Genomic DNA, 22,197 nt, shown 5'->3' on the forward strand with positions numbered 1-22,197 from the left:
TGTATTTTTTAATCCCCTTTTGGTTTAACCAGATTCCAGCACTGAGGACACGCCTGTCATATACTTTCCACATGGCCCAAAGAACTTGCTTTCCAGGGGCCCAACCTTGCCCACAGTGGTCAAGGTCAACCTTGCCTGCTTGCTTTCTCTCATACTCCTCTTTGTCCCCCTGCTCTCCACTCCCACCAGTGATGGGGTCTGGGATTCCACAGCAGGTGCTCCTTCTTCCAAGGTGAGAGAGCCTCTTACCTGTTCAAGAGTCTCCTTTGGACCTGGGGGCTTATGTCTCCCTAAAGCAAAGAAAGTATCCTCACAACTTACTTCTCTCAAGCCTACTCCTCTGTTTAATGGAGGGGGCCCAGTGGTTCTTATCTCAGCAGCCCCCAGGGCATGGTCCAGGTGGGGCAACCTGGGGCTCTGAGGCACCTCAGTATTGAGCCCCGGGAGAGCAAACCCCTGACACTCACCAGGAAATCCAAGAAGAGGGCTTCTGTTGCTTCCTGTGGAATCAAAGGCACAAGATTCCTCTTCTGATGTGTGAGGAGGCACCTACCTGCTTCCTGGCTTTAGGGATAAGGCCTCAGCTTCTAAGGAAAGAGGAGAGAGAGAGACTCCATTTCCTTGTCCGCCTTATCTGTTCATATTAGAGTAATTTTTGCCAGGTCCCTGTATCCTATCTGCACATTCCCTCCATGGGTGCCAAATAGTAGGGGGCGGGGACAAGAACAGAAAAAAACCAACAATCTGGCTTTTAACTCAGATTTGTGAAACTATGCAGCTAATTATAAGGCTATTTAAAATAAAAAGCATCTTAGTTATGAGTGATAGTTTAAAAAGGACAATAAGACTGAGTCATTCATGAAAGACTATTCATGCCTTGAAGGATTTCTTCTGGCTACCAGGAGTGTTTAATGGCAGGGAGAGAGTCTTGCTTCCCCAGATCAAAGGCTAGAATGCATGCGGTATTCAAAGAGGAAATTGGGGCTAGAGAGAGTAGAGAGAAGTCATTAAAATGTGACTTCATGCACAAGGGAATGTTGATAGCACAAGTTAACTGTTTGAACATCTCACTGTTGTGGGAACCCTGTGTGACCATGTGTTACTCTAACATTGCGGAACACATATGTAGCATAATCATTCTCTCGACCACTGGAGAATGCTGGAATATTGTTGCTCATTGGCTCTCCTGGTGGCCCACTCTCACACTGTGGCCATCCTAGCACATTACTGCAGAACACTCAAGAGTTCTTACACCAGGCAATCCACAGCAAGAAGCATTTTCTGACTAGAGAAAAGAAGCTAGAGGAAAAGGATTCTGCTCTAACCGCCTCCAAGCGTAATCAGCCTCTGGCATGAAGGGCACGGAAGCCACGCCTGCTAGCTCGGAATGACATGGTCAGCGGGTTTGACCAGTGTTGTGACTCTGGCTGTCCCAGGAGCAAGCCACGGGGTCCCCGGGGACTCAAAGGCCAGAACACTGACGTGTAATAAGAGTGTAAACATGAGGCTGTCAAGCAACCACAGAAGGAAGGCTCTCTTTCGGTAAAGCCTTCAAATTATATATATTTCATAACATGAACTGGAAATAGCAACCATGGTGGAGGAGAAATGGTCTGGTCCCATTCTGACCCCTGCGTTTCCAGACCCAGTGGGTAGGGAGCAGCCCAGCGAGCACCCACAGTCTGAACCGGGAGTCCCCAGTCCTCCGTGCCTTCTCCTGATCAGCTTAAGCCCATTACCGGAAAATCTAGTTGAGGCTGCTCTAGGCCAAACAAACTAGTCATTCGGACAGCTTTGCATGAGGCTGGAAGTCTAAATCTTAAAATGAAAAGTTAGTAAATTTTTAAATGCTAAGAGCTACCATTTGTTAAGCTCTCACTATGTGCTTGGTACTGTGCTAGGCGCTTACCTTGCAAGTGCTCACACACTGTGACATAATTCTCGCAACAATATTCTGGGATCCGTGCTATTTTTCTCCCCCTCTCTGCATTTTACAGATAAAGAAACAAGCCAGAGAGGTTAAGTAACTATCCCAGCATCACACAGCTAATAAAGTTTGTGGAACCACCCAGCCTATGCTCTTACCCCGTCCCTCGAAGTGTGTTCCAGGGACCAGCAGCGTCGACATCACTGGGAATAGAGGTGCAGCATCTCAGGTCCCACCCCAAACCTACTGAATCAGAATCTGAATTTTAACAAGATCCCTAGGCGATATCCTGATTTCTCTCTCTGTCTCTTAACTGCCCCGAAACCTAGGAGAACTAGTTCTCTTTTGTTTGTACATATTACACAGAGTGGTTCTCAGACTCTGAGGTGCAGCGGCATCACCAGAGGACCTTATTAAGATAAGACTGTGTTATAGAAGAGTCTCTTGATTGTTAAAGGAAAAGGAACATCTGTTTACTCGCCTCCATCATTTGCTGCCCGGGTCAGAGGATCCTTCTGCTAGGTCACTGAATTGTACTTGCGAATTTCTGAACTTCCCACCAAGACCAATTTCTCAGAGCAAAGTCTGTGGGGTAAGGGAGACTCAAACATACAAGTCAGAATCTGCACAGGTAGGGATTCCGGAATCTCTGTTTTTAACAAGGCTCCAGGGTACCATGCACATCTGAGTTTGAGGACCCCTGAAACTTGGAAATCTCGGTAAACTCTGTGTTTGCAGGAATGTGGCTCAGTAAATTCCAGAAGAGTTAAGTAGTCACAGGACACTTAGGAATTGGGTGTCAGACGCTCATCCTGCATTTTTATAATTGCTTTCACATTAAGATTGAGCTTCATTCCCCAGACAGTCAACAGTCTGGAGTCACCCTGAGCTTCCCTTCAAAGATAAAGGTAACAGTGTCTTCCTAGTCCCTCTAAGCAAGTTGCACAAAACCACAAGTTCTTAGATGTTACAAATAGTTGGGCATAGAAATGTTGTCAGCAACAAAGCTCCCCGTGCTACTTTGGGTGATGTTGTACTGAGTATTTTGTGTCCCTGGCTTGTAAGGGAAGGAAAGCTAAAAAAGAATGAGGTCTCAGTTAAGATTGGTCTAGCCCAGTGGTCGGCAAACTCATTAGTCAACAGAGCCAAATATCAACAGTACAACGATTGAAATTTCTTTTGAGAGCCAAATTTTTTAAACTTAAACTTCTTCTAACACCACTTCTTCAAAATAGACTCGCCCAGGCCGTGGTATTTTGTGGAAGAGCCACACTCAAGGGGCCAAAGAGCCACATGTGGCTCACGAGCCGCAGTTTGCCGACCACGGGTCTAGATAAATGCAGTTAGTCAAACTTTAATTAAGTGCCTGGTTTGTGCTGAGCTTTATGTTAAGTTCTGGGTTCCCATTGCTGTTTCTGTGACCAATGGACTCAACTGTGTGGTCTCCGTCCCCTCGTAGCTGGTTTAAGGGGACTGAGCACAGAGGGCAGAGAAGGGGAAAGCCAGGCTCCCAGTGAATATACCGTGGACATAATTTGACTGAACTTTGCAGCTTATGGGGGAAATTTTTTTTTTCTGAGTGGCATTTAAATAGAGTTAAAGCTTTTTTTTTTTTTCTTTTGAAAAACCTCATGGTAGTGGCATAAATAACATCACATCAAGAAATTCAAAACCCTAAAGCAGTCAGGTTATATGTGGACACAGAGAACATGCTAGCAGGTGAGGATTTACTGTGTGCTTAGTGTTGTTCACACATTAAAGTTTCCAGATCCTCAAAGAGGCTCAACCCAATATACAAGATATGAAACCTGAGCCGGTTTTCCTAGGGGAAGTTACAGGCCTGCCTTCAAAGGTTTTTATTTTACTAGGTCTTAGGTATTGTGTGTACCTTGGTTGGTGAGAGAGAAACGTCCGTTTGCCTACACATTGAAACGGTGAAGTAACGACAGAGGCTGTGATCTGTAGCTGCGCTGGCCCCACTCTAGTTTTTTCATACCGAGATTCACACAGGCTAGAAATTTCAATATCTTCCAATGTCCAGTCTAAAGAGGAGAAAACTCCCATTGCTTTCAATTGTTTGGTTTATGAGCAACACAGAAACTTAAGAATGCATAGTTATTATAATAGTCACAACAATAAAGCATCTCATGTGTGGGTGCTCTATTGTGGTTGACGAATCCAGAAACCTTATTTTCCTCTATGAAATGGGTATTGGTGAGGCTCAATTATCAGATAAAAATAGAGGGGTTCCTAGATAGAGGTCAGGCAGCTCGGCCATGATCATGCCCGGCTCCTGGGTAATGGACAGGACATATACGTACATCCGGGGCCTCACCCCCAAATCACAGCTGCCTCCCCAAACCATGTAAGTTCTCAGAGTTTCTAAATGAAACCCGTAATTCAGCGGGCATAGTGGTTGATGCTGGCTCCAGATCCCAAGTGCTCGTTGCACATTTGTCATTATTTCTCCCTTTGTGCGGCAGGCAGATGTTTCCTTATCAAGGCAGCCAACCCCGATCAGAATGATGTTCACCTAAGCTGGTGAGCAGGGCTGAGGGGTGAGGCCATTACCTGAATGAATCAGGTTGGAAAACGACTAAGAAGTCACAGAAGTAAGATAGGAATTATCTTGATTATTTGCCTACACAGCCCAAATACACTCTATAATTGCTCAAACCACTTCTATTTTTTGCACTTAATAGGTTTTGCCATGTTCTTCTTTGAGCGAGGGAAGGAGGGAGCATTTTACATTCGTCTGGATGCAGATTTCAAAACCATCTGCCTCCACTGTAACTAGAAGGATTGTAAACAAGAGCACAGCTTTGAGGAAAAGCGATGAAATGCACTTCTCATCCTGCCAGATTTGAGAGGAGAGAAGCTCTGACATTGTTTTGAGGTTTTTTTGTTTGTTATGTTTTGTTTTTTAACATGTATCTCAATCCTTGGAGGACGATTGTCTTTTTTTAAATCTGAGAACTGGTGTAAAGTGGCACCTGCCACTGAATTGACTGTGTAACTTTGGGCAAGCCAACTTATTTAAGCCACAGTCCCTTCATTTGTAAAATGACTATTATAATAGCATTTATACCATAAGGTTTTAATTAAGAATTAAATGAGAATAATGCATAGGAAGTTCTTAGCATTTTTCCTAGCACCTAATAAGTTGTTGTTCTTGCTAATGGTTTCCTTATTTGACATTCTCCCCCAACCCAGAGAGGGGGAAAAAGCTGCTCTTTTTAATAAGATTTTGAGGTCATCCACTGAATTTTATTTTCCTTTTACATTTACAAAAATGAAAATAATGTGTGATCAAATAATGCCCGGATATCTCTTGAAATTCTGTTCATTTTATTTGTGTTTTATAATAACATATGGTAACGCTTGGGAAGAGGAGAAACTTTATTATGCCATTATCTTTATTATTTAATGATTATTTGGCTCCCAGAAAGGGTGTCTGATACTGTTCATCTCAGTGTAGCTCATCAGCTCCCTGGAGAGTTGTGGGGAGTAACTCCGAGCCCCTCCTTCTTATTCCTAGCAAGTAATGAGCTCTGGCTCACTGACAAGTCCCAATGCCGATGCAGTCTGGTAGAAAGATTTGAAAATCTGAAAGCCTGGATTCAAGTTCAATCACTTACTAGCTGTATGTCCTTGAACAAGCCACTAACCTATCTAACACCCCATGGAGTTGGGATGTTAATGGGCCTCTTATTTTTCCTTCTTCAGATTATTATTATCCTTCATAGAATGACTGAAAGTGATTTAAAAGCACTAAAGCATTAGATCACTTAGGATCATTATAGCAGACTTACTGATATTATAAAATTATTAATAATAATGCCTAGGCTGATATAATGAGATCATAAATAACACTTTGTGAGAACAAGTTAATTTTGATCAACAAACCTCTCTCATACAGCCAAACAATAGATCACTCTTCTTTCATTAAAAAAAAAAAATCTGACCACTTTTTTTTAAATCTAATTGCTTTTCCCTCTCATTGTCTTAACATAAGAACTCCTCCAAATTTAAAGTTCTAAAAATGGAGATTTCTTCCAAAGGGTCTCTCCTTTGTCCCGGGGTTTGAGATCATGAGAGCAGACCCGACACAGTTTCCTGTTAGCTAAACAGAGAAATCCAGGTAGAGTGTGTAATGAAGTGTGATTTATGGAAATACAGTTCAAGATCATACTGAACAGTTCAGGCCTCTGATGGCAGACTGCTCCCCTTCAAATCCACTCTGGGTCCATGGCTGTGAATAAGTCATCAACTTCTCGTACCCCAGTTTCCTCCTCTATAAAATGGGAATGATAATAGTCCCTTTGTCATAGGCATTTTTGGAGAATTAAATGAGTTAATATATATATAAAGTGCTTAGAATTGTTTAGCACATAATAAGTGTCATGTAAGTGTTAGCTACCATTATCATCATCATCTTCAAAATGGACAGCAAGTTCTCTCAGATGTAGAACAGAGCTCCCCAGTCATGCATGTGTTTCTCCAGCGCAGGCCCAAGGTCCCCACTCTGTGCTCCCATTGCGCCCTGTGCCTGCTCTCGGGGCAGTTTTGGAGCTGTCTCTGTGCTCATGCTGTCTGTAATTGTCCTGTCTTTGTCTTCCCAGGGCCTGCCATAGTCCCTATTCCAGGGGTGTGCTGGTAAGCCAGCTCTCTAAAAATAAGAGCCCTGATTTGTAGCATTTACTGATTTCTGTGGTGTACATACTCCCACCTTGGCTGATGCCAGGCTACCCGTCGTTTAGTAACTGGCCTGCCAAATTCCCGAATGTTAACCGTCAGCTCTCGCGCCCTGCCTGAGCTGGCCCCAACACACCACGGCCTATTGCTTAGCACTCGGGCAGTGAATGAGTTAATCACCCAGGCTGGCTGCTGCAGCAGGTAGCACTAGAGAGCCCACAAAAGATAATGAAACTGACAAAAAGCAGAAAGAAATGTGTGGGCGTAAAATAGTGCACTGGAGGTAGGGCCTTGTTTTAAAGTCTGATTTTTCCAGGGCTCAGAGACATCAAATCAAAGGAATCAAACCCACGACCCTTGTTAGAATCCAGTTTCCATGATAGTGATTCAAACGTCCCCGTTTTCCAGACAGCCCCTCCTTGTCTTTCCCTTGCCACCTACTACTCCTGCTATAGTTTATCTGAGCAATTGCCTGAATGGTGCCAAAAAGGAGCTGGAGAGGGAGGAGTGGTACCTGAGCTGACCCCCTTGCCTTAGATTGCTCCTTTGTGACTTCCCTTCTTCCCCACCACCAATGTGCTTTCCAGAATCCTATACTGCAGCTGCCCCACCCCTCCTGTTAGTCTAAAAAAGGAATCTAGTTCATCCTCACAAGTTACTCTACCTCTAAATGGCATGCTATCCTGGCCAAGGAGTGCTGGTAAGCTATCTCTCTAAAAATAAAAGCCCTGATTTGTAGCAGTTAGTGATTTCTGTGGTGTAAAGGTGACACAAAGAAGCGTTTTTCCCAGTCCCAACTGCTTTCAGCAATCCTCAGTTCCATGTAGGGGAACAACTTTCCAAATTGGGAAAGAAGAATCCCACGTCAGCATTATTTGAAGCAAGCATATCTCAGACCACGGCACCTGCCCTCAGACTTCATGCTGGCCATCTGCGGACACAGTTTGCATCAGTAATGGTCTTTCCTTATAAGTTAGTTCCCTGGAATTTCATCGGGGTTGCATTTAGGAGTGTCTCTCTGAGCCTCCGTCTCTGTGTTTCTTGGTGCCAGCGAGGCTGGGGAGTCCCTCCTTGTTAGGATGTAAAGTGCTCTCTTGCCTCCTGAAGATGAGTCTTTCTCTCTCTGAACTATGAACACTCACATGCAATCATGATGTCCTCCTGTTCAGGAGAGTTCTCTGTAGTGTGGATTCAGGAAAACGTTTATGAGAGCATGTTCTGTTTTGATCTAAAGATTGTTAACTATCTTATACCTTTAGAGATCAACCTACACAATCCCAACTTCAGTCACTGACCACTGGGGGAGCAGAGATTAGCCAAAGAGCCCTTCAAATTAGAGTCAGATGGTTATTTGCAGGGTTTACGGAGTAAGTATGATGTGCTCAGTGGATGCTGACACCCACGACCACCCTTCCTCTACCACCACCCAGCCCCCCTCCACGTTAAAAACAGGCCTTTGCCCTCCCTCTGGGAAGATGATAAAGGTAATTTTAGAGAAATTGACCACTTCAAAGGTACTGACACAGTATCATCGTTAACAAGCCTCAAGTGCTTAGACTTCCCCTCAGATTTCTAGTTTTTACCTCCCCACTCTGCAATGTGAGCTGATAAGCCAGGATTACCAGACAAGGAAGGAACTCCTCTAATTTGGGAGACAGAGAATTTTTATTATGGTTCTCCAGAGAAACAGAACCAATTGGATGGATGGATGGATGGATGGATGGACGGACGGACAGATGGATTTTAAGAAAGTGGCTTGCAGGATTGTGGGGGCTGGCAAGTCTGAAATCTATAGGGCAGGCAAGTAGGCTGGAAATTTATGTAAGGGTTGATTTTGTAGTCTTGAATTTGAAATCTTCAAAGCTGGAAACCCAGGCAAGATTTCTGTATTGTACTCTGAGGCAAAATCCCTTCTTCTGAAGGCCTTCAGCTGAATGGACAAGACTCAGCCGCATTATGGAGGGCAATCTGCTTGCCTTAAAGTCACCTGATTGCAAATGTTAATCACATCCACAGATACCCTCACAGCAACATCTGGAATAGTGTTTGACCAACAACTTGGCTCCATAGCCTAGTCAGTCTGACACATAAAATTTACCATCACAGAGACCAAAACACAGAAGCAGAGAAAAGCAACTTGGAGGAAACTATGCTGGGAGAAAACTTCACAAAAATGTTATTAATATCTTTAGAGATATAAGAGAAAGTATTGCCAGCACAAAATAGGAGCAAGGTGCAATGTGTTTAAAAAAAAAAAAAGAAAACCTCAGCAAACAAATAAAGAGCCCTTGGAAAATGACAACATAAATGAAAATCTCACAAAAGTTTCCAAAGTTGAGAAACACTTTTAGAAAATAAAGCAAAAACCCACAGGGATGTAATATAAGAGAGACAGACCAAATTCAAGCAAGATCCAAAAGATCTGAGCCGAAAACCATAAAAGTTCTATAAAGACAGAACAGAGAGAACAAAGGAAAGGAAATTGTCAGTGTGATAAATAAAATTTCCCAAAGTTAAAGGACAAGAGTTTCCAAATTGCAAGGGCCCACTGAGTACCCAGTACTGATGGAAAGAAACCCACTCTGAAGTACATCATTGTGAACTCTCAGAAAACTGGGGACAAGAGAACACACTTCAAGCTGTTGGGAAGAGAAACCAGTTCACACATAAACTTGAGGAAACAAAACAACTTCGGATTTCTGAAGAGTAACATGGAGGTAATTGCTTAGAATTCCATACACAACCTAACTATCAAAGAGGCATAAGAGTGAAATAAAGATATGTTCAGCTATGCAAGGTCTCACAACATTCACCTTTTATACACAAACCTCTTCTCGGGAAGCTGAGGACATGGGCATGGTACCTGTGATAAACTCCTGTCTGGAAGCATCCTGTCCGTTATAATAGCAATGTGGTGGGAGTAGCATCTCCCTCCCCATCCTGGTCTCTGCTCTTGGAATCTTGGGTGTTCCTTGGGTGTCTCTTACCATTCTCACGCGCATTCATGTATGTGATTAATGAGGTGAATTTTTGAGGACTCGTGGGATACCCAAACCATTACATACTGGCATTTTTGTGAAAAGCTGTGTTCCAAGTTCAAAATAACCAATTTACTAATCATCTTTGGAATTTGGGATCTGCCTTTGATTTGGTTTGGAAGGAATTAGGAGGACGTGTGATAACCGAGTCCGTGCACTCTGTGTTACCAGCAGCATCCGTGGCTCATGAGGTCCTCTGTTTCCCCAGGCTATCAGTGTTCCTGTCTCTCACAGTTCACCGGGAGAAACTGTGAATCAGAGATCACAGCCTGCTTCCCAAACCCTTGTCGGAACGGAGGCTCCTGCGACCCCATAGGAAATACTTTCATCTGCAGTTGCAAAGCTGGGCTCACTGGAGTCACGTAAGTGAGATTGTTCAAGTCTTTTATGCTGTTTCTTGTTGCTAAGAAGACAAAACAGTAAACAACTAACTGGATGAAATATTTACCAGTGATAGGACAGGCAAAGGGTTAATATCTTCATATAAAGAGTGCTAACGAGTGACTAATGTTAACGGGGATTATCTCTGGGTAATGTGGTTATGGGTAATTTATCTATTTTACTTTATACTTCTCTATATTTTCAAATTTTTATATAATGACTATGTGTCCTGTAACGAAGAAAACAATTCTTTTAAAGAAGGTCATCTCTGACCCCTAATGCTTCCAGTATAATTCTGAGGCAGACAGACTATCATTTCCCCAGAAATTATTACCAGGACTCTACTGCTTAGCATTTTATGATCATTCTGAGAAACTAAAGCCTACCTTTCCTTTGCAAATCTTCTCTCTCCCACCCCCAAGAAATAGGGAAATTAAAGTGTTCGTTGAATGAAAAGGAAATATTTTAAATTTTTACTAAAATGCCACCTTCATCCATCCTTGATGGCTTTGAAAGTCTATACATGTAATCTCAAGCAAGTGATAGACTAATTACAGATCAGTCTTATGTATTCATTAAAGCAAATCTCCCGAGGACTTTACCAGGAAAAACTTAACCGACTTTGAGTCTTTGGATGCAATTTAAAGTAATAAAGCTGCATTTATTTTTTAAATACTCAGTGATTCTGACTAATTTCCAACTGACCTGCCTTCAATCTGTTCAAATTAGGGACATTTGACTACATTTTAAGAAGTGGATTACCAAAAATACAGGTGTTGGGGCCTTTTAAATGAATATAGCAGAACAATTACTCAAGTACAGAAAAGGGAAGGAAAAATTGGCTCTGTGTTCTCAAATAATTTTAAACTAAGAAATAGTAAGAGTTAAATGTTTGCCTTATAATAATACTCAAAGCAAGTCTTGGATTGTTTTAAAGAGAATAAAAGTAATTTAATTATATTTCACTAGAATGTTTTAGTAATTTTTTTCTAGTCATCTGCATTAGCATTAGCTTTTTTTAAAAAAATCCTCACCCGAGGATATGTTTTGTTTGTTTGTTTTTAAGGATTTGAGAGAGAGAAACATCAATCGGTTGCCCCAACTCTGTATGGAACCAACAATCCAGGCATGTGCCCCGACGGGGAATCAAACCTGCAGATGTTTTGGTGTAAGAGATGATGCTCCAACCAACTGAGCCACCCAGCTGAGGCGGCAGTTAGCATTAGCTTTTAACATAGGCATAAAATCTGAAGATATGTAGACATGTAGCCCTCCATGCACCTACCCACCTATTACCTATCACACCCCATTACCCCAGTTGCACAGAGGCCAAAACTCACTGTAACCATTACAGGAAACTGTCAGAACTAAAGACTTCCTCCTCTCAGGAAACTCCATATAGGGCATGTAGAGTTTCACAGGTCTTTACCTATAATTCTACAAAACCCAAAGCTCAGAGAACTGACAGGATTGTGGATAAATCAGTGGCAAACGAATTTGGTGCTCCAAACAGCCGAAGCTACTATAAGACTATTTCTAGTCTTTATTTCTTTCCTTTAGTGTAAATATCTATATGTTTTACTGTGGAAACAGTGGTGTACCAGTATTTGATTTTGGGGTCCTACGCCTGTTTCTTGGGTGGGGTGGGTATGTTACATCATATAATAAAAGACATGTACTCTATGTCATTTCTAAAATTGCAAAATTTTAAATTCTGAAATGGGTCTGGCCCCAAGAATGTGGAAACCAGTACCTCGACAACAGCATCCATTCTTTCTCTTTCTGCTCCTTCTCTTCTCTCCCCAAAACAGCCTTTACCTTGCCCCCACCAGGGTAGGGGGTCAGACTACCTGGGAGAGACTGGGGAGAGAAATACCTTAATGCACGCTGGTGATGCAGGCCACCACACACACACACACACACACACACACACACACACACACACACCATCACACCCTTTTCGTGGTGCTTTCTTTTCTTTTCAAGACATCGGCTCTAAGTGGAGCTCCAGGGTAGGAGCCTGCGTGGTCGGGTCCGAGGCTGGAGAGGGGGCAGCTTGTGTGTGTGTTCGGCCCCGCAGGTGTGAGGAGGACATCAACGAGTGCGAGCGGGAGGAGTGCGAGAACGGCGGCTCCTGCGTCAACGTGTTCGGCGCCTTCCTGTGCAACTGCACGCCGGGCTTCGCGGGCCCGCACTGCGCGCTGCGCCCCGTGGTGGTGCCCAACATCCAGGCCGGCCACGCCTACGTGGGCAAGGAGGAGCTCATCGGCATCGCCGTGGTCCTCTTCGTCATCTTCGTCCTGGTGGTCCTGTTCATCGTCTTCCGCAAGAAGGTCTTCCGCAAGCACTACTCCCGCAACAACATCACGCTGGTGCAGGACCCCGCCACGGCCGCGCTGCTGCACAAGAGCAACGGCATCCCCTTCCGGAACCTGCGGGGCCCCCACGGAGGGGACGGCCGCAACCTCTACCAGGAGGTGGGGCCCCCGCAGGTGCCCGTGCGCCCCATGGCCTACACCCCCTGCTTCCAGAGCGACTCCAGGAGCAACCTGGACAAGATCGTGGACGGGCTGGGGGGCGAGCACCAGGAGATGACCACCTTCCACCCCGAGTCGCCGCGCATCCTGACGGCCCGGCGCGGGGTGGTGGTGTGCAGCGTGGCCCCCAACCTGCCCGCCGTGTCCCCCTGCCGCTCGGACTGCGATTCCATCCGGAAGAACGGCTGGGATGCGGGGACTGAGAGTGAGTAGGAAGTGATGCGGCATTATCTACTCCCTGTTCCACTCGCGGTCACGGGGAAGCCGCAGGGGTGTGGGCAACTGGAGAAGGGGGTTCGGGGAGGGAGAGAGAACCCGCAGACACAGGCACTCGTTATGGCATGTTCTGATACTGTGTTCGCAGATCGGCCCTGAGAAACTGCCCTCGTTCCTATCCCCATTTACAGATGGGGAAAATGAGGCTCAGAGAGCATCGTAAGATGCCCATGGTCACAAGGCTAGTGAGCGTCTAAAAGCTAATGAGAGGTACTGCAGTGCAGGGCTGCCAACCCCTCAAGCCCATGCTCTGCTCACTGCAGCGCACCATTGGCGGTAAAGCCAGCAGTGCAGCTACAGGAGTGATGCCCAGAGAGTGCGTTCTGGAGGGTCTGAGGAAGAGAGTGTTTCCGGTCTTACAGAGTGCCGACTTGAGAAGAGCAGAGGCATTTGAGTTGGATCCTGGTGGATTATAGATCTGGAGAAAGGAGGACATTCCACATGACCAGAAGGAAAGCAAGGTGTTCTATTTGACTGGAATGCAGGGTCCATGAAACAAGAGAGTGAACCACAGGCGGGAAGAGCGGTCCGGGCCAGATGGTGGTGTTTCCCAGCCCTGTGGCCTCATGCAGCAGTATTCTAGGCCAGTGGTCGGCAAACTCATTAGTCAATAGAGCCAAATATCAACAGTACGACGATTGAAATTTCTTTTGAGAGCCAAATTTTTTAAACTTAAACTTCTTCTAACGCCACTTCTTCAAAATAGACTCGCCCAGGCCGTGGTATTTTGTGGAAGAGCCACACTCAAGGGGCCAAAGAGCCGCATGTGGCTCGCGAGCCGCAGTTTGCCGACCACGGTTCTAGGCAGAGGGAAGAGCCACAGGTTCAAAGGCCTGGGGGTGGGAAAGCCCTGGGCATGTTGAAGACCATGGAGGAGATCAATGTAGTTGGAACTTGGTGAGCACCCGGGGCCGTGGGTGCATTTGAACAGCAAGCCTAGTGGGGGTTTTGAAGCAGCGGAGTGCCATAATCTAATTTATATTTTTAAAAGATGGCTCTATTCCTTGGAGAAGAGACTAAACAGGACCAATGAAAGAAGAAAGTAGAGAGACTAATTAGATGGTGTTTGTGAACGTCTGGGTGAGGGATGGTGCTTGTTTCCCCTGCCCTAACATCAGTCAGGATGAAACGAAGACAAGCTCTATTGTAACCTGTGTCTTTTCATCAGGCCAAATAGCTTTCTATTTGAGTAGCAGGGACACCCTGGGTGTACTAGGATGTATGTTGGGGTAGAAGGTAGGGAGAGAAGAAGGTTTCAAATGAAGCTAGCCAGCATATGCATCTGAGGAGACACTGGGTGTCCTCCTGGAGGAAAGGGGCATGCTACTGGTGTTGCTAAGCATGAGTAAGATTTTGGTAGGAAACTATTGGAGAGGGCCTTCCAGACGCAGTGAGCATCTGGACCAGTGGAAAGGACACACAAGGGGTGTCTGGCTCTGTTGTTCAGGAGAGAGGTGAGGCTAGAGGTGGACACCTGCATGCAGGATGGTTGAACCGCTAGGGGGGGTGAGCTCCCTGGGGGAGCAGGAGCAGAGAGGAAGGTTCAACTGGGCCTGCAAAAGAACCGTGGAGGTGCCTACATGTAGGAGATGCCTACGTGTCTCAACAAAGAGAGCGCAGAAAAAAGGAAGGGGCAGCCATGCAGAAGCCCACGCTATCAATAAGGTCTGCAGGGCTGAGTACTGTAAAACTGCCAAGGAGGACACAGGCTAAAACCTGAATTGCACTCAGCATCTAGAAGATTCTTAATGATCTCAAGAGAGTTTCAGTGAGTTACCAAGACAGAATCCAGAAGGCAAAGGTTGAAGACAAAGAGATTTGGTGAGAAAACAGAGGCATCAGATAAGCATAAAAAGCCATCACTGCAACCCTGGCCAGGTGGCTCAGTCGGTTAGAGCATGGTCCCATCCACCAAAAGGTTGTGGGTTTGATTCCTGGTCAGGTCACATACCTAGGTTATAGGTTTGATCCCCAGTTGGGACACATAGCTGATTGATGTTTCTTTCTTCTCTCTCTCTCTCTCTCCCCCTCAAATCAATAAAACACACACACACACACACACACACACACATAACCTTGGGTGAGGACTAAAAATAAAAAAAGCATCACTGCAGTGTGGGGATCATCTTAAAACCGAAAGTAGCTAGTAAGAGGGGAAGGTGACAATTCAAACCTGGTTCCCCCAAGTTCAGAGCCTGTGGTCTTACCAACACTGCCTTCAGAAGCTACAGCAGGAAGGAGGGAGACGGATGTAAGAGAGAGAGCATCCCCTGATAGAGGCGGGCCTCTGTTCTATTCTAGTGCTGCTCCAACTGTTCTACATCTGCTGACTCTGGTTTTCTGGAGACACATTTATACTTTAAGTTGATGTCTTTGGACTTTTTACCATCAATTTATTCTCTCCCAAATCATCTGTAAAGTTAAACTTGCCAATCAACTAGATCAAGCATGTCAAACTCAAAGGCTAACAGGGGCCAAATACTAGCAAATGAGGCACGCTGCCCGCAGGCCGCGAGTTTGACATGCTTGCACTAGATAAAGGAAAGGCCCGTTTTTATTTAACAATGAAAAAGTGGGGTTTGAATAAATGGAGACATGGAGAGAGCAGTTTTATGCACAGCACCTTATTCACCAGGATAGGTCATTTGTCATTCTTTCCCTTGTGTTCAGGGCTAAGCCTGGTGCCCACTTCGTGCTTTTCAAAGGCATGTCTTCATGTTGTCTGTGCTGTGGCTGTTGGGAGGTGAATTTCTCCCTGGCGGGCGTCTCTCTCCACTCAGATGAGTTGTTTATCTAGCTCATCATTTTGCTGTGTCTTCAGCATCTGACAGCAGATGCCCGATACTGCCATCACCTTTGGTAGGAAAATCAGGGATTTCCCCAGCCACGAGCAGGAGCAACTTTTCACTGAGTCACAAGTCTCCAACTCTTCATACCATCATGCCATCATGGTACAGGGTGATTTGAAGCTTTCCTAGTGATCATTTCCCTCCACCCGCTTCGTAATGTGACAGCTTTATTTCCAGAATCCACCTCAGGCCAAATCTCACATTTCCCCCCAAAGCATTATTGTGTTTTTATTGAATACATTTCTTTCTTTGTTAAGCAAGGCAGTTAGCTGGCAAGACAATCTCTAGGTGGCTAATTCATTTTTCACTTGACACTTTCAAAATATGGGTTGTTTTTATTGTTTTCCTTAGTCCATCAAATAAGAAGGTAGCCCTGGAGAGAGAGAAAGAGAGAGATCAGTCTGTTTTTGCATGGCAAAGGAGGAAGTATGTGGATAATGGTATCTCTGCACTGCCCGCTGCCCTCCTACCTGAGTGCAGAACACTCATTCCCAAAGCTGATGCGACACTGCCCTCTAGAAGGCAGTGCTGAGAACTCCACGCGCTCCCCAGAGATGGAAGTCAGGATAATGCAAAGGCATTCTTGCCTATAAAATATGTATACCCCTATTTTAAAAGGAATCTCCTTTAACCCGGTGTTGACACCACACGGGTTCATGTAAATGATTTAAATTAACTCTGAATGGCAGAGAGCAGCCCCCGCACTTCATCCCGGTTCCCTCTTCGGTTAGGCTTCCCTTTGAGGAGGGAGCAGCTACTTTGGGCTGTCAGCTATTTGGAAGCTCATTTACCAAGGGTTAAGGGTTTGCATCCATAATGTAAATCACTTGATTGACAGGCGGACCTTTGCCCCCCAGTGGCACCATCGATTCTCTGCTGTGGAGCTAAATTATTTTCTCTGAGCAAATGAAAGAGCTCCGAGAAGTGAACTCCGGGGGTGGCCGGGCTGGAAGTACGCACGAGGTAACCAGTGTCATCTCTGCTTGTTCTCTCGCTGTCCGCCCAGACAAAGGAGTTGATGACCCGGGAGAGGTGACCTGCTTTGCAGGCAGTAACAAAGGCAGCAGCTCTGAAGTGCAGTCCCTGAGCTCCTTCCAGTCGGATTCCGGTGACGACAACGGTAAGAAGTCACGGATCTGTCTCCCCGGGGGTGGCTTCCGCTTCCTGTGCCGGCATCAGTGGTTGAGAGGAAGGGGATGTGACCAGTTTGGGTTCTTGACCTGATCCTGGGCATTTGCACGTGTCCACCAGCTTTCTGGTTGGCTCCGTGGTTGGGCCTCATTGCTGAAGGAGCATCTATTGAGCTGCAACTGTGAGTAGGCCCGGGGATCTGCATCAGAGGTTGTTGAGGTTCCCCTGGGCCTCCAGTAATGCGTCCTCTTTGATTTGGTTCATGATGGAACTGCCTCCTCCCAAATGATACCCACTAGCAAACAGTGTAATTTATTTGTGTGTGTTTTTAAAATTTTTACTAATGATTATCTCTTCACTATACATCCAACCTCCATATTATTAGAAATTAGTTAAGAGGCAAGACCTTCCCATAAAAACTCCTTCCCATAGAAGTGACATCTTCATTCAGTTGAACCCCCTTATGATCACTTGGGGTCAAGGGCCTTCACAGAATCTATTGAATACATAGATGCATCAGCTCCTTAGAAAAATGCACATACACCCAGATGTTGCATGCAATTCCATGTTTAGAGGATGGGTTATGCTCCTGGTAGCAGAAATGGTCTTAGTACAGCAAGAGTGGTGGACTGAGAATAATTTCAAATAGTCATCCACAGAGATACTTAGCCTTACCTATGTCATTTTCTCATTTATAAGCAACTAGAGGCCCGGTGCACGAAATTCGTGAACTCGAGGGGGGGGGGAGCAGTCCTTCAGCCCAGCCTGCACCTGCTCGCAGTCCGGGAGCCCTCAGGGGATGTCTAACTGAGGGCTTAGGCCCGATCCCAGCAGGGAGCCTAAGCCAGCAGTCAGACATCTTTAGCGCTGCTTCGGAGGCAGGAGAGGCTCCTACCACCACCGCTGAGCTCGCCAGCTGTGAGCCCGGCTTCTGGCTGAGCAGCGCTCCCCTGTGGGAGCATACTGACCACCAGGGGGCAGCTCCTGCATTAAGCGTCTGGCCCCTGGTAGTCAGTGCACGTCATAGTGACTGGTCATTCTGCCGTTCAGTTGATTTGCATATTAGCCTTTTATTATATAGGATTAGCAAAAGTTGAATATTTATTACTTTATGTAATCATGCAACCCATGAACCCTTGTTGAGTTTCTTCTGTGTGCTGAACCCTATGCTGGACATTTTGTGCCCAGAAGTACAAAATGAAAACAACATTGTCTTTGCCCTCCAGATAAACACAGGAGCAGGTGAGCTCGAAGGCCATAACAGTCATGGAAATAAAATAGTCCACTTTCACCACCACCACCCCAAAATCACTTCCACCCCAGTACCTGGCACCCCTGAGATCCTCCGTTTACCTGGCTGCTGGGATGACACACTATGTAGCAGTGCATTTCTTCTGACCATTTTTAGGTCAGGTACCTGCCTTTAGATCTGTTTGCCTGAGTGCCCACTCCTTTTCTCATCCCCAGCCAGAGGAACAGCTGTCACCGGTTTGTGTTTTGTAGAGAAGCAACCGAGAACAGATAGTTTCCAAACTCCTGGCAGCAGCTCCCGCAATGATGCCAAGTTGACTATTCTCATGGGCTCTGCTCTGTGTGCTCTCAAGTCACACGCTCAGACTTACATGTTTAATATCCTGGATGGGTCCTGACTAAAGCAGGCAGTGCTAGGAATCCTCATTAGTTTTAACAAGTTGCTGGTACCCAGTGTTAATGCAACTCCTATAGCGTACAGAAATCTCCTTCCCCGATCCTATTTCAGAGGTCAAATGCTGACGTCTGTCTACACTGCAGTGGAGAGAACTGGGCCTTGGGTCATTCTAGGCTACGGTGGCATCGTGTGAGAGTGAAGCCACCAGTCCCGCAAAGGTTATCCTCCATCGTGGCATTTGGTCGTGGCGGCATGGCTGATCAACAAAGAATTCTCTTTGGGAATAGTGAGGTCTCCTCTAGAGCTTCCGGGAGTTGCTAATGAGAAATTAGCCTGAGCTTGATGAGCCATTGCCTTCCTAGATTGATTTCACTGGGCCATGAAGTGTGAATGTAGGACCCAGCCATCCCTGCCCATCCTGCCTTTCAGGAGGAATGGCCCCGGATGTGTGCCATTTCCCTTCCGTTCCCAGAATCCTGGGACCCTGGAAAAAAGAGTCCACTGGATCACTGCCTACTGGATGGACTGTGGGAAGGCTCTGGGTGTTTGCATGCTGCACCTTTGTTGTTGCTATTGCTGTTGTTAAGAAAAATTAACATATGTTTAAAATACATAACTAACCTGAAGCTGTCCTTCCCCTCCCTCCTGTCTTCTTTTCCTGGCCACAAGCATCCATAGTGACTGTCATTCAGCTTGTCAACAATGTAGTTGACACTATAGAAAATGAAGGTATTTACTTTTTTTTCTTCCATAGCATTTCTTTGTGTAAAGAGTTATACTTTTGGAAATATTGCATCCTTGTTACTTTGAACTAGGGGTGATTTTGAGCAGCTAGCAATAGAGGAGGCAATACACAGGTGCTTTCAAGGGAGACACTGGATATTTCTCTAGGGAATTGGGGTAAATTTTAAAACTTGGAAAAAAATCGAGTTTATAATTTTTTCAAATATAAGGGATGCTCTTTTTATAAAACTTCTTCCAAGAGAAGAGTACCCAAATACTTGGAATCGAGATTAATGCTAAATTCATTCTGACATGCAACATGTATTCATTGAGCACCTACTATGAGAGGGGATACGTAAGAAATCATTCAAAGTTGTGACATAATGGGAATCGATTTCCATCAGGGAACTTATATTAGTGTCATGATACAATTAGGGCCTGGTGTAGATGGGATTTATCTTTTTATTTCCTAGATCAGTGGTCGGCAAACTGCGGCTCACGAGCCACATGCGGCTCTTTGGCCCCTTAAGTGTGGCTCTTCCACAAAATACCACGTGCGGGCGCGCACGTACAGTGCGATTGAAACTTCGTGGCCCATGCGCAGAAGTCGGTTTTCGGCTCTCAAAATAAATTTCAATCATTGTACTGTTGATATTTGGCTCTGTTGACTAATGAGTTTGCCGACCACTGCCCTAGGTAACAGTGGGGAAAAATAGAGGCATGTTTTTAAGTCATCTAAAATGTTCTCCTTTGCCCCCTGCACATACATGGCTTGGATGATCAGCTTTACCTCTCACTTTGTGTTTAAACAGTGTCTGTCATGGATCAAGGACAGAACTACAACCGAGGTGACTCTGCTGTGACCCCAGCATAACGTTTTACTTCTGTGTTCTGAATTGCTGAGTTCGTTCTTACCCTGTCCCTCTCCCTCCATTTTCCTTTGATCTGAGTTTTGCATGTTCCAGGTGTCTTGTGAGCTTGGTATTGGAGGTGAAAGCCCTTCCCTCATCCCTCCTCCCCCAGCTGCTCCTCTGCGTGCGGTTCATCCATTTGCGTGCACACCTCCCTGACTTTTGTGGTCCACAGGACAGCTGACGCGTATCTCTCTGGGAGCATGTTGCCAGCCTGGCTCTGCACTTGGCGTAGGGATAGGAATATAGGAAGAGAGGATGGGGTGGGGGTCCTGGGATCCTCAGCAGGCCCTCGCTGGCCATCTGTATGGCATGGCTGGGTGTAAGGTGCTGCAGCCCCAGCTCTCAGAGCTGCCATTGCCTTGCTCCCCCAGGGCCAGAGCATGGGCTGGCCCCTGATTGAGCCTGAAAGGAGCATGCACGTGACTTGGCTTCTTCGGGTCGGTCCCTCGGATATGAATTGCATGCCCTTATCTGCTCCTTTCCAAACCCTGCCCCCACTCCAGCCTGGAGGAAATTAACCATCAGGGCTTCTTTGCTCACAGCCTATCACTGGGACACCTCTGACTGGATGCCGGCCGCCCGCCTGTCGGACATAGAGGAGGTGCCCAACTATGAGAACCAGGAGGGAGGCTCTGCACACCAGGGCAGCACACGGGAGCTGGAGAGCGACTACTACCTGGGCGGCTACGACATTGACAGCGAGTACCCGCCCCCTCATGAAGAGGAGTTCTTGAGTCAGGACCAGCTGCCCCCTCCCCTGCCGGAGGACTTCCCGGACCAGTACGAGGCCCTGCCACCCTCCCAGCCTGTCTCACTGGCCGGCACCCTGAGCCCAGACTGCAGGAGGAGGCCCCAGTTCCATCCCAGCCAGTACCTCCCGCCTCACCCATTCCCCAACGAAGCCGAGCTGGCGGGCCCGCCTGCCGGCTGTGAATTTAGTACTTTTGCCGTCAACATGAACCCGGGCACCGAGACCGCGGGCCCAGCCGACGGTGTGTCTCTATCTTTGCACAACTCCAGAGGCACCTCATCCTCGGATGTGTCGGCCGGCTGCGGCTTCGAGGACGCCGAAGTAGCCATGAGTGACTACGAGAGCGTGGGCGAGCTCAGCCTCGCCAGCCTTCACATCCCCTTTCTGGAGACTCAACACCAGACCCAAGTGTAGGGGACGCGCCTCGGTGCTTTGCACTGGTTGGTACGGAAGGAGACTGGCTGGGCTCGTGTCTCCATGCAGAGCAGTGTGTTGGGCGCGGAGGAAATGCAGGTATTTCCCACTGGGACCTTCTTCACAAGTCAAGCTGTTTCACGTCAGTTGGGTGAAAAGGAAAAGGCTCAGAAATTGTTTCTGAGGGGGGACTGATCGCCCTTGCAGTATGTACCTGCATTCATGAATCAAGAAAGCTCGCCGAGGTTTTAAAGGGGGGATGCATTGCACCCCCTAAGGTACGCCGTCGGTCTCGTATGGCTTTGTGCAGTATTGTGCCCTGGAAAGTATTCCAGCATCAGCCCTTGCAGTATTAATAACTGGCAACAGTGAGCAAAGAGGCATGTAATTTTCAGCCAATGGTGGGGGGAGAGGGAATGAAAATACTAGGTATCATTGTTGGAAAAGTTAGTCACTTAGGCAAAAGAAAAGAAAAACAGATATTATTAAACAAACAAGAAAATGGGCTGGAGCCTTTAAAAATCAACTTTTTTTTTTTTATAAGCTGCCCAATTTTCAGCTATAAAATTAGGTTTAGGTAACATGTTTAGTATGCTTAGTTATTTTTGTTTGTGTTAAGCATCCAATATTATATAGTTGGGTTTTGTGATCTTTGAGAAAGGTATAATGAAGAGGAACAAGAGGGTATTTGGGTACCACTTTGTGGGCTGGGGACGTTAACATTGTTCAAGCATTAGAAAGAATGTGATTATCTGTTTTCCATGAAACATTCCTCGCTGTAACTACAATTTTAACACTTGTGCAGCAATTGGCATTTCTTCTGAGAATCAGGAAACAAAAGGGGGAATAAAGTAATATTTTGATACTTTATTCTCTAGAATGAGAGATATTTTGAGGTTTAAGCAGAATTCAC

General features: G+C 46.0%; 1 protein-coding gene across 3 annotated transcripts in view; it reads left to right on the plus strand.

Annotated features, from left to right (window-relative positions):
• The window catches only part of FAT3 (FAT atypical cadherin 3), a gene marked incomplete at both ends in the record, with an annotated part of 518,093 nt that extends 496,809 nt beyond the window's left edge, over positions 1-21,284 (plus strand). For 2 of the 3 annotated variants that reach the window (XM_079787123.1, XM_079787124.1), the window contains 6 exons: positions 9,869-10,022; positions 12,122-12,783; positions 16,710-16,823; positions 19,152-19,211; positions 20,018-20,053; positions 20,662-21,284. In XM_079787123.1, coding sequence (XP_079643249.1) covers positions 9,869-10,022; positions 12,122-12,783; positions 16,710-16,823; positions 19,152-19,211; positions 20,018-20,053; positions 20,662-21,284 — 1,649 coding nt within the window. The remainder of the gene's footprint in view (positions 1-9,868; positions 10,023-12,121; positions 12,784-16,709; positions 16,824-19,151; positions 19,212-20,017; positions 20,054-20,661) is intronic. The other variant, XM_079787122.1, reaches the window with a different exon arrangement.
• Positions 21,285-22,197: the final 913 nt, after the last annotated feature.

Source organism: Cnephaeus nilssonii, assembly GCF_951640355.1.
Source record: "Cnephaeus nilssonii genome assembly, chromosome: 13".
NCBI classification, from domain to species: Eukaryota; Metazoa; Chordata; class Mammalia; order Chiroptera; family Vespertilionidae; genus Cnephaeus; species Cnephaeus nilssonii.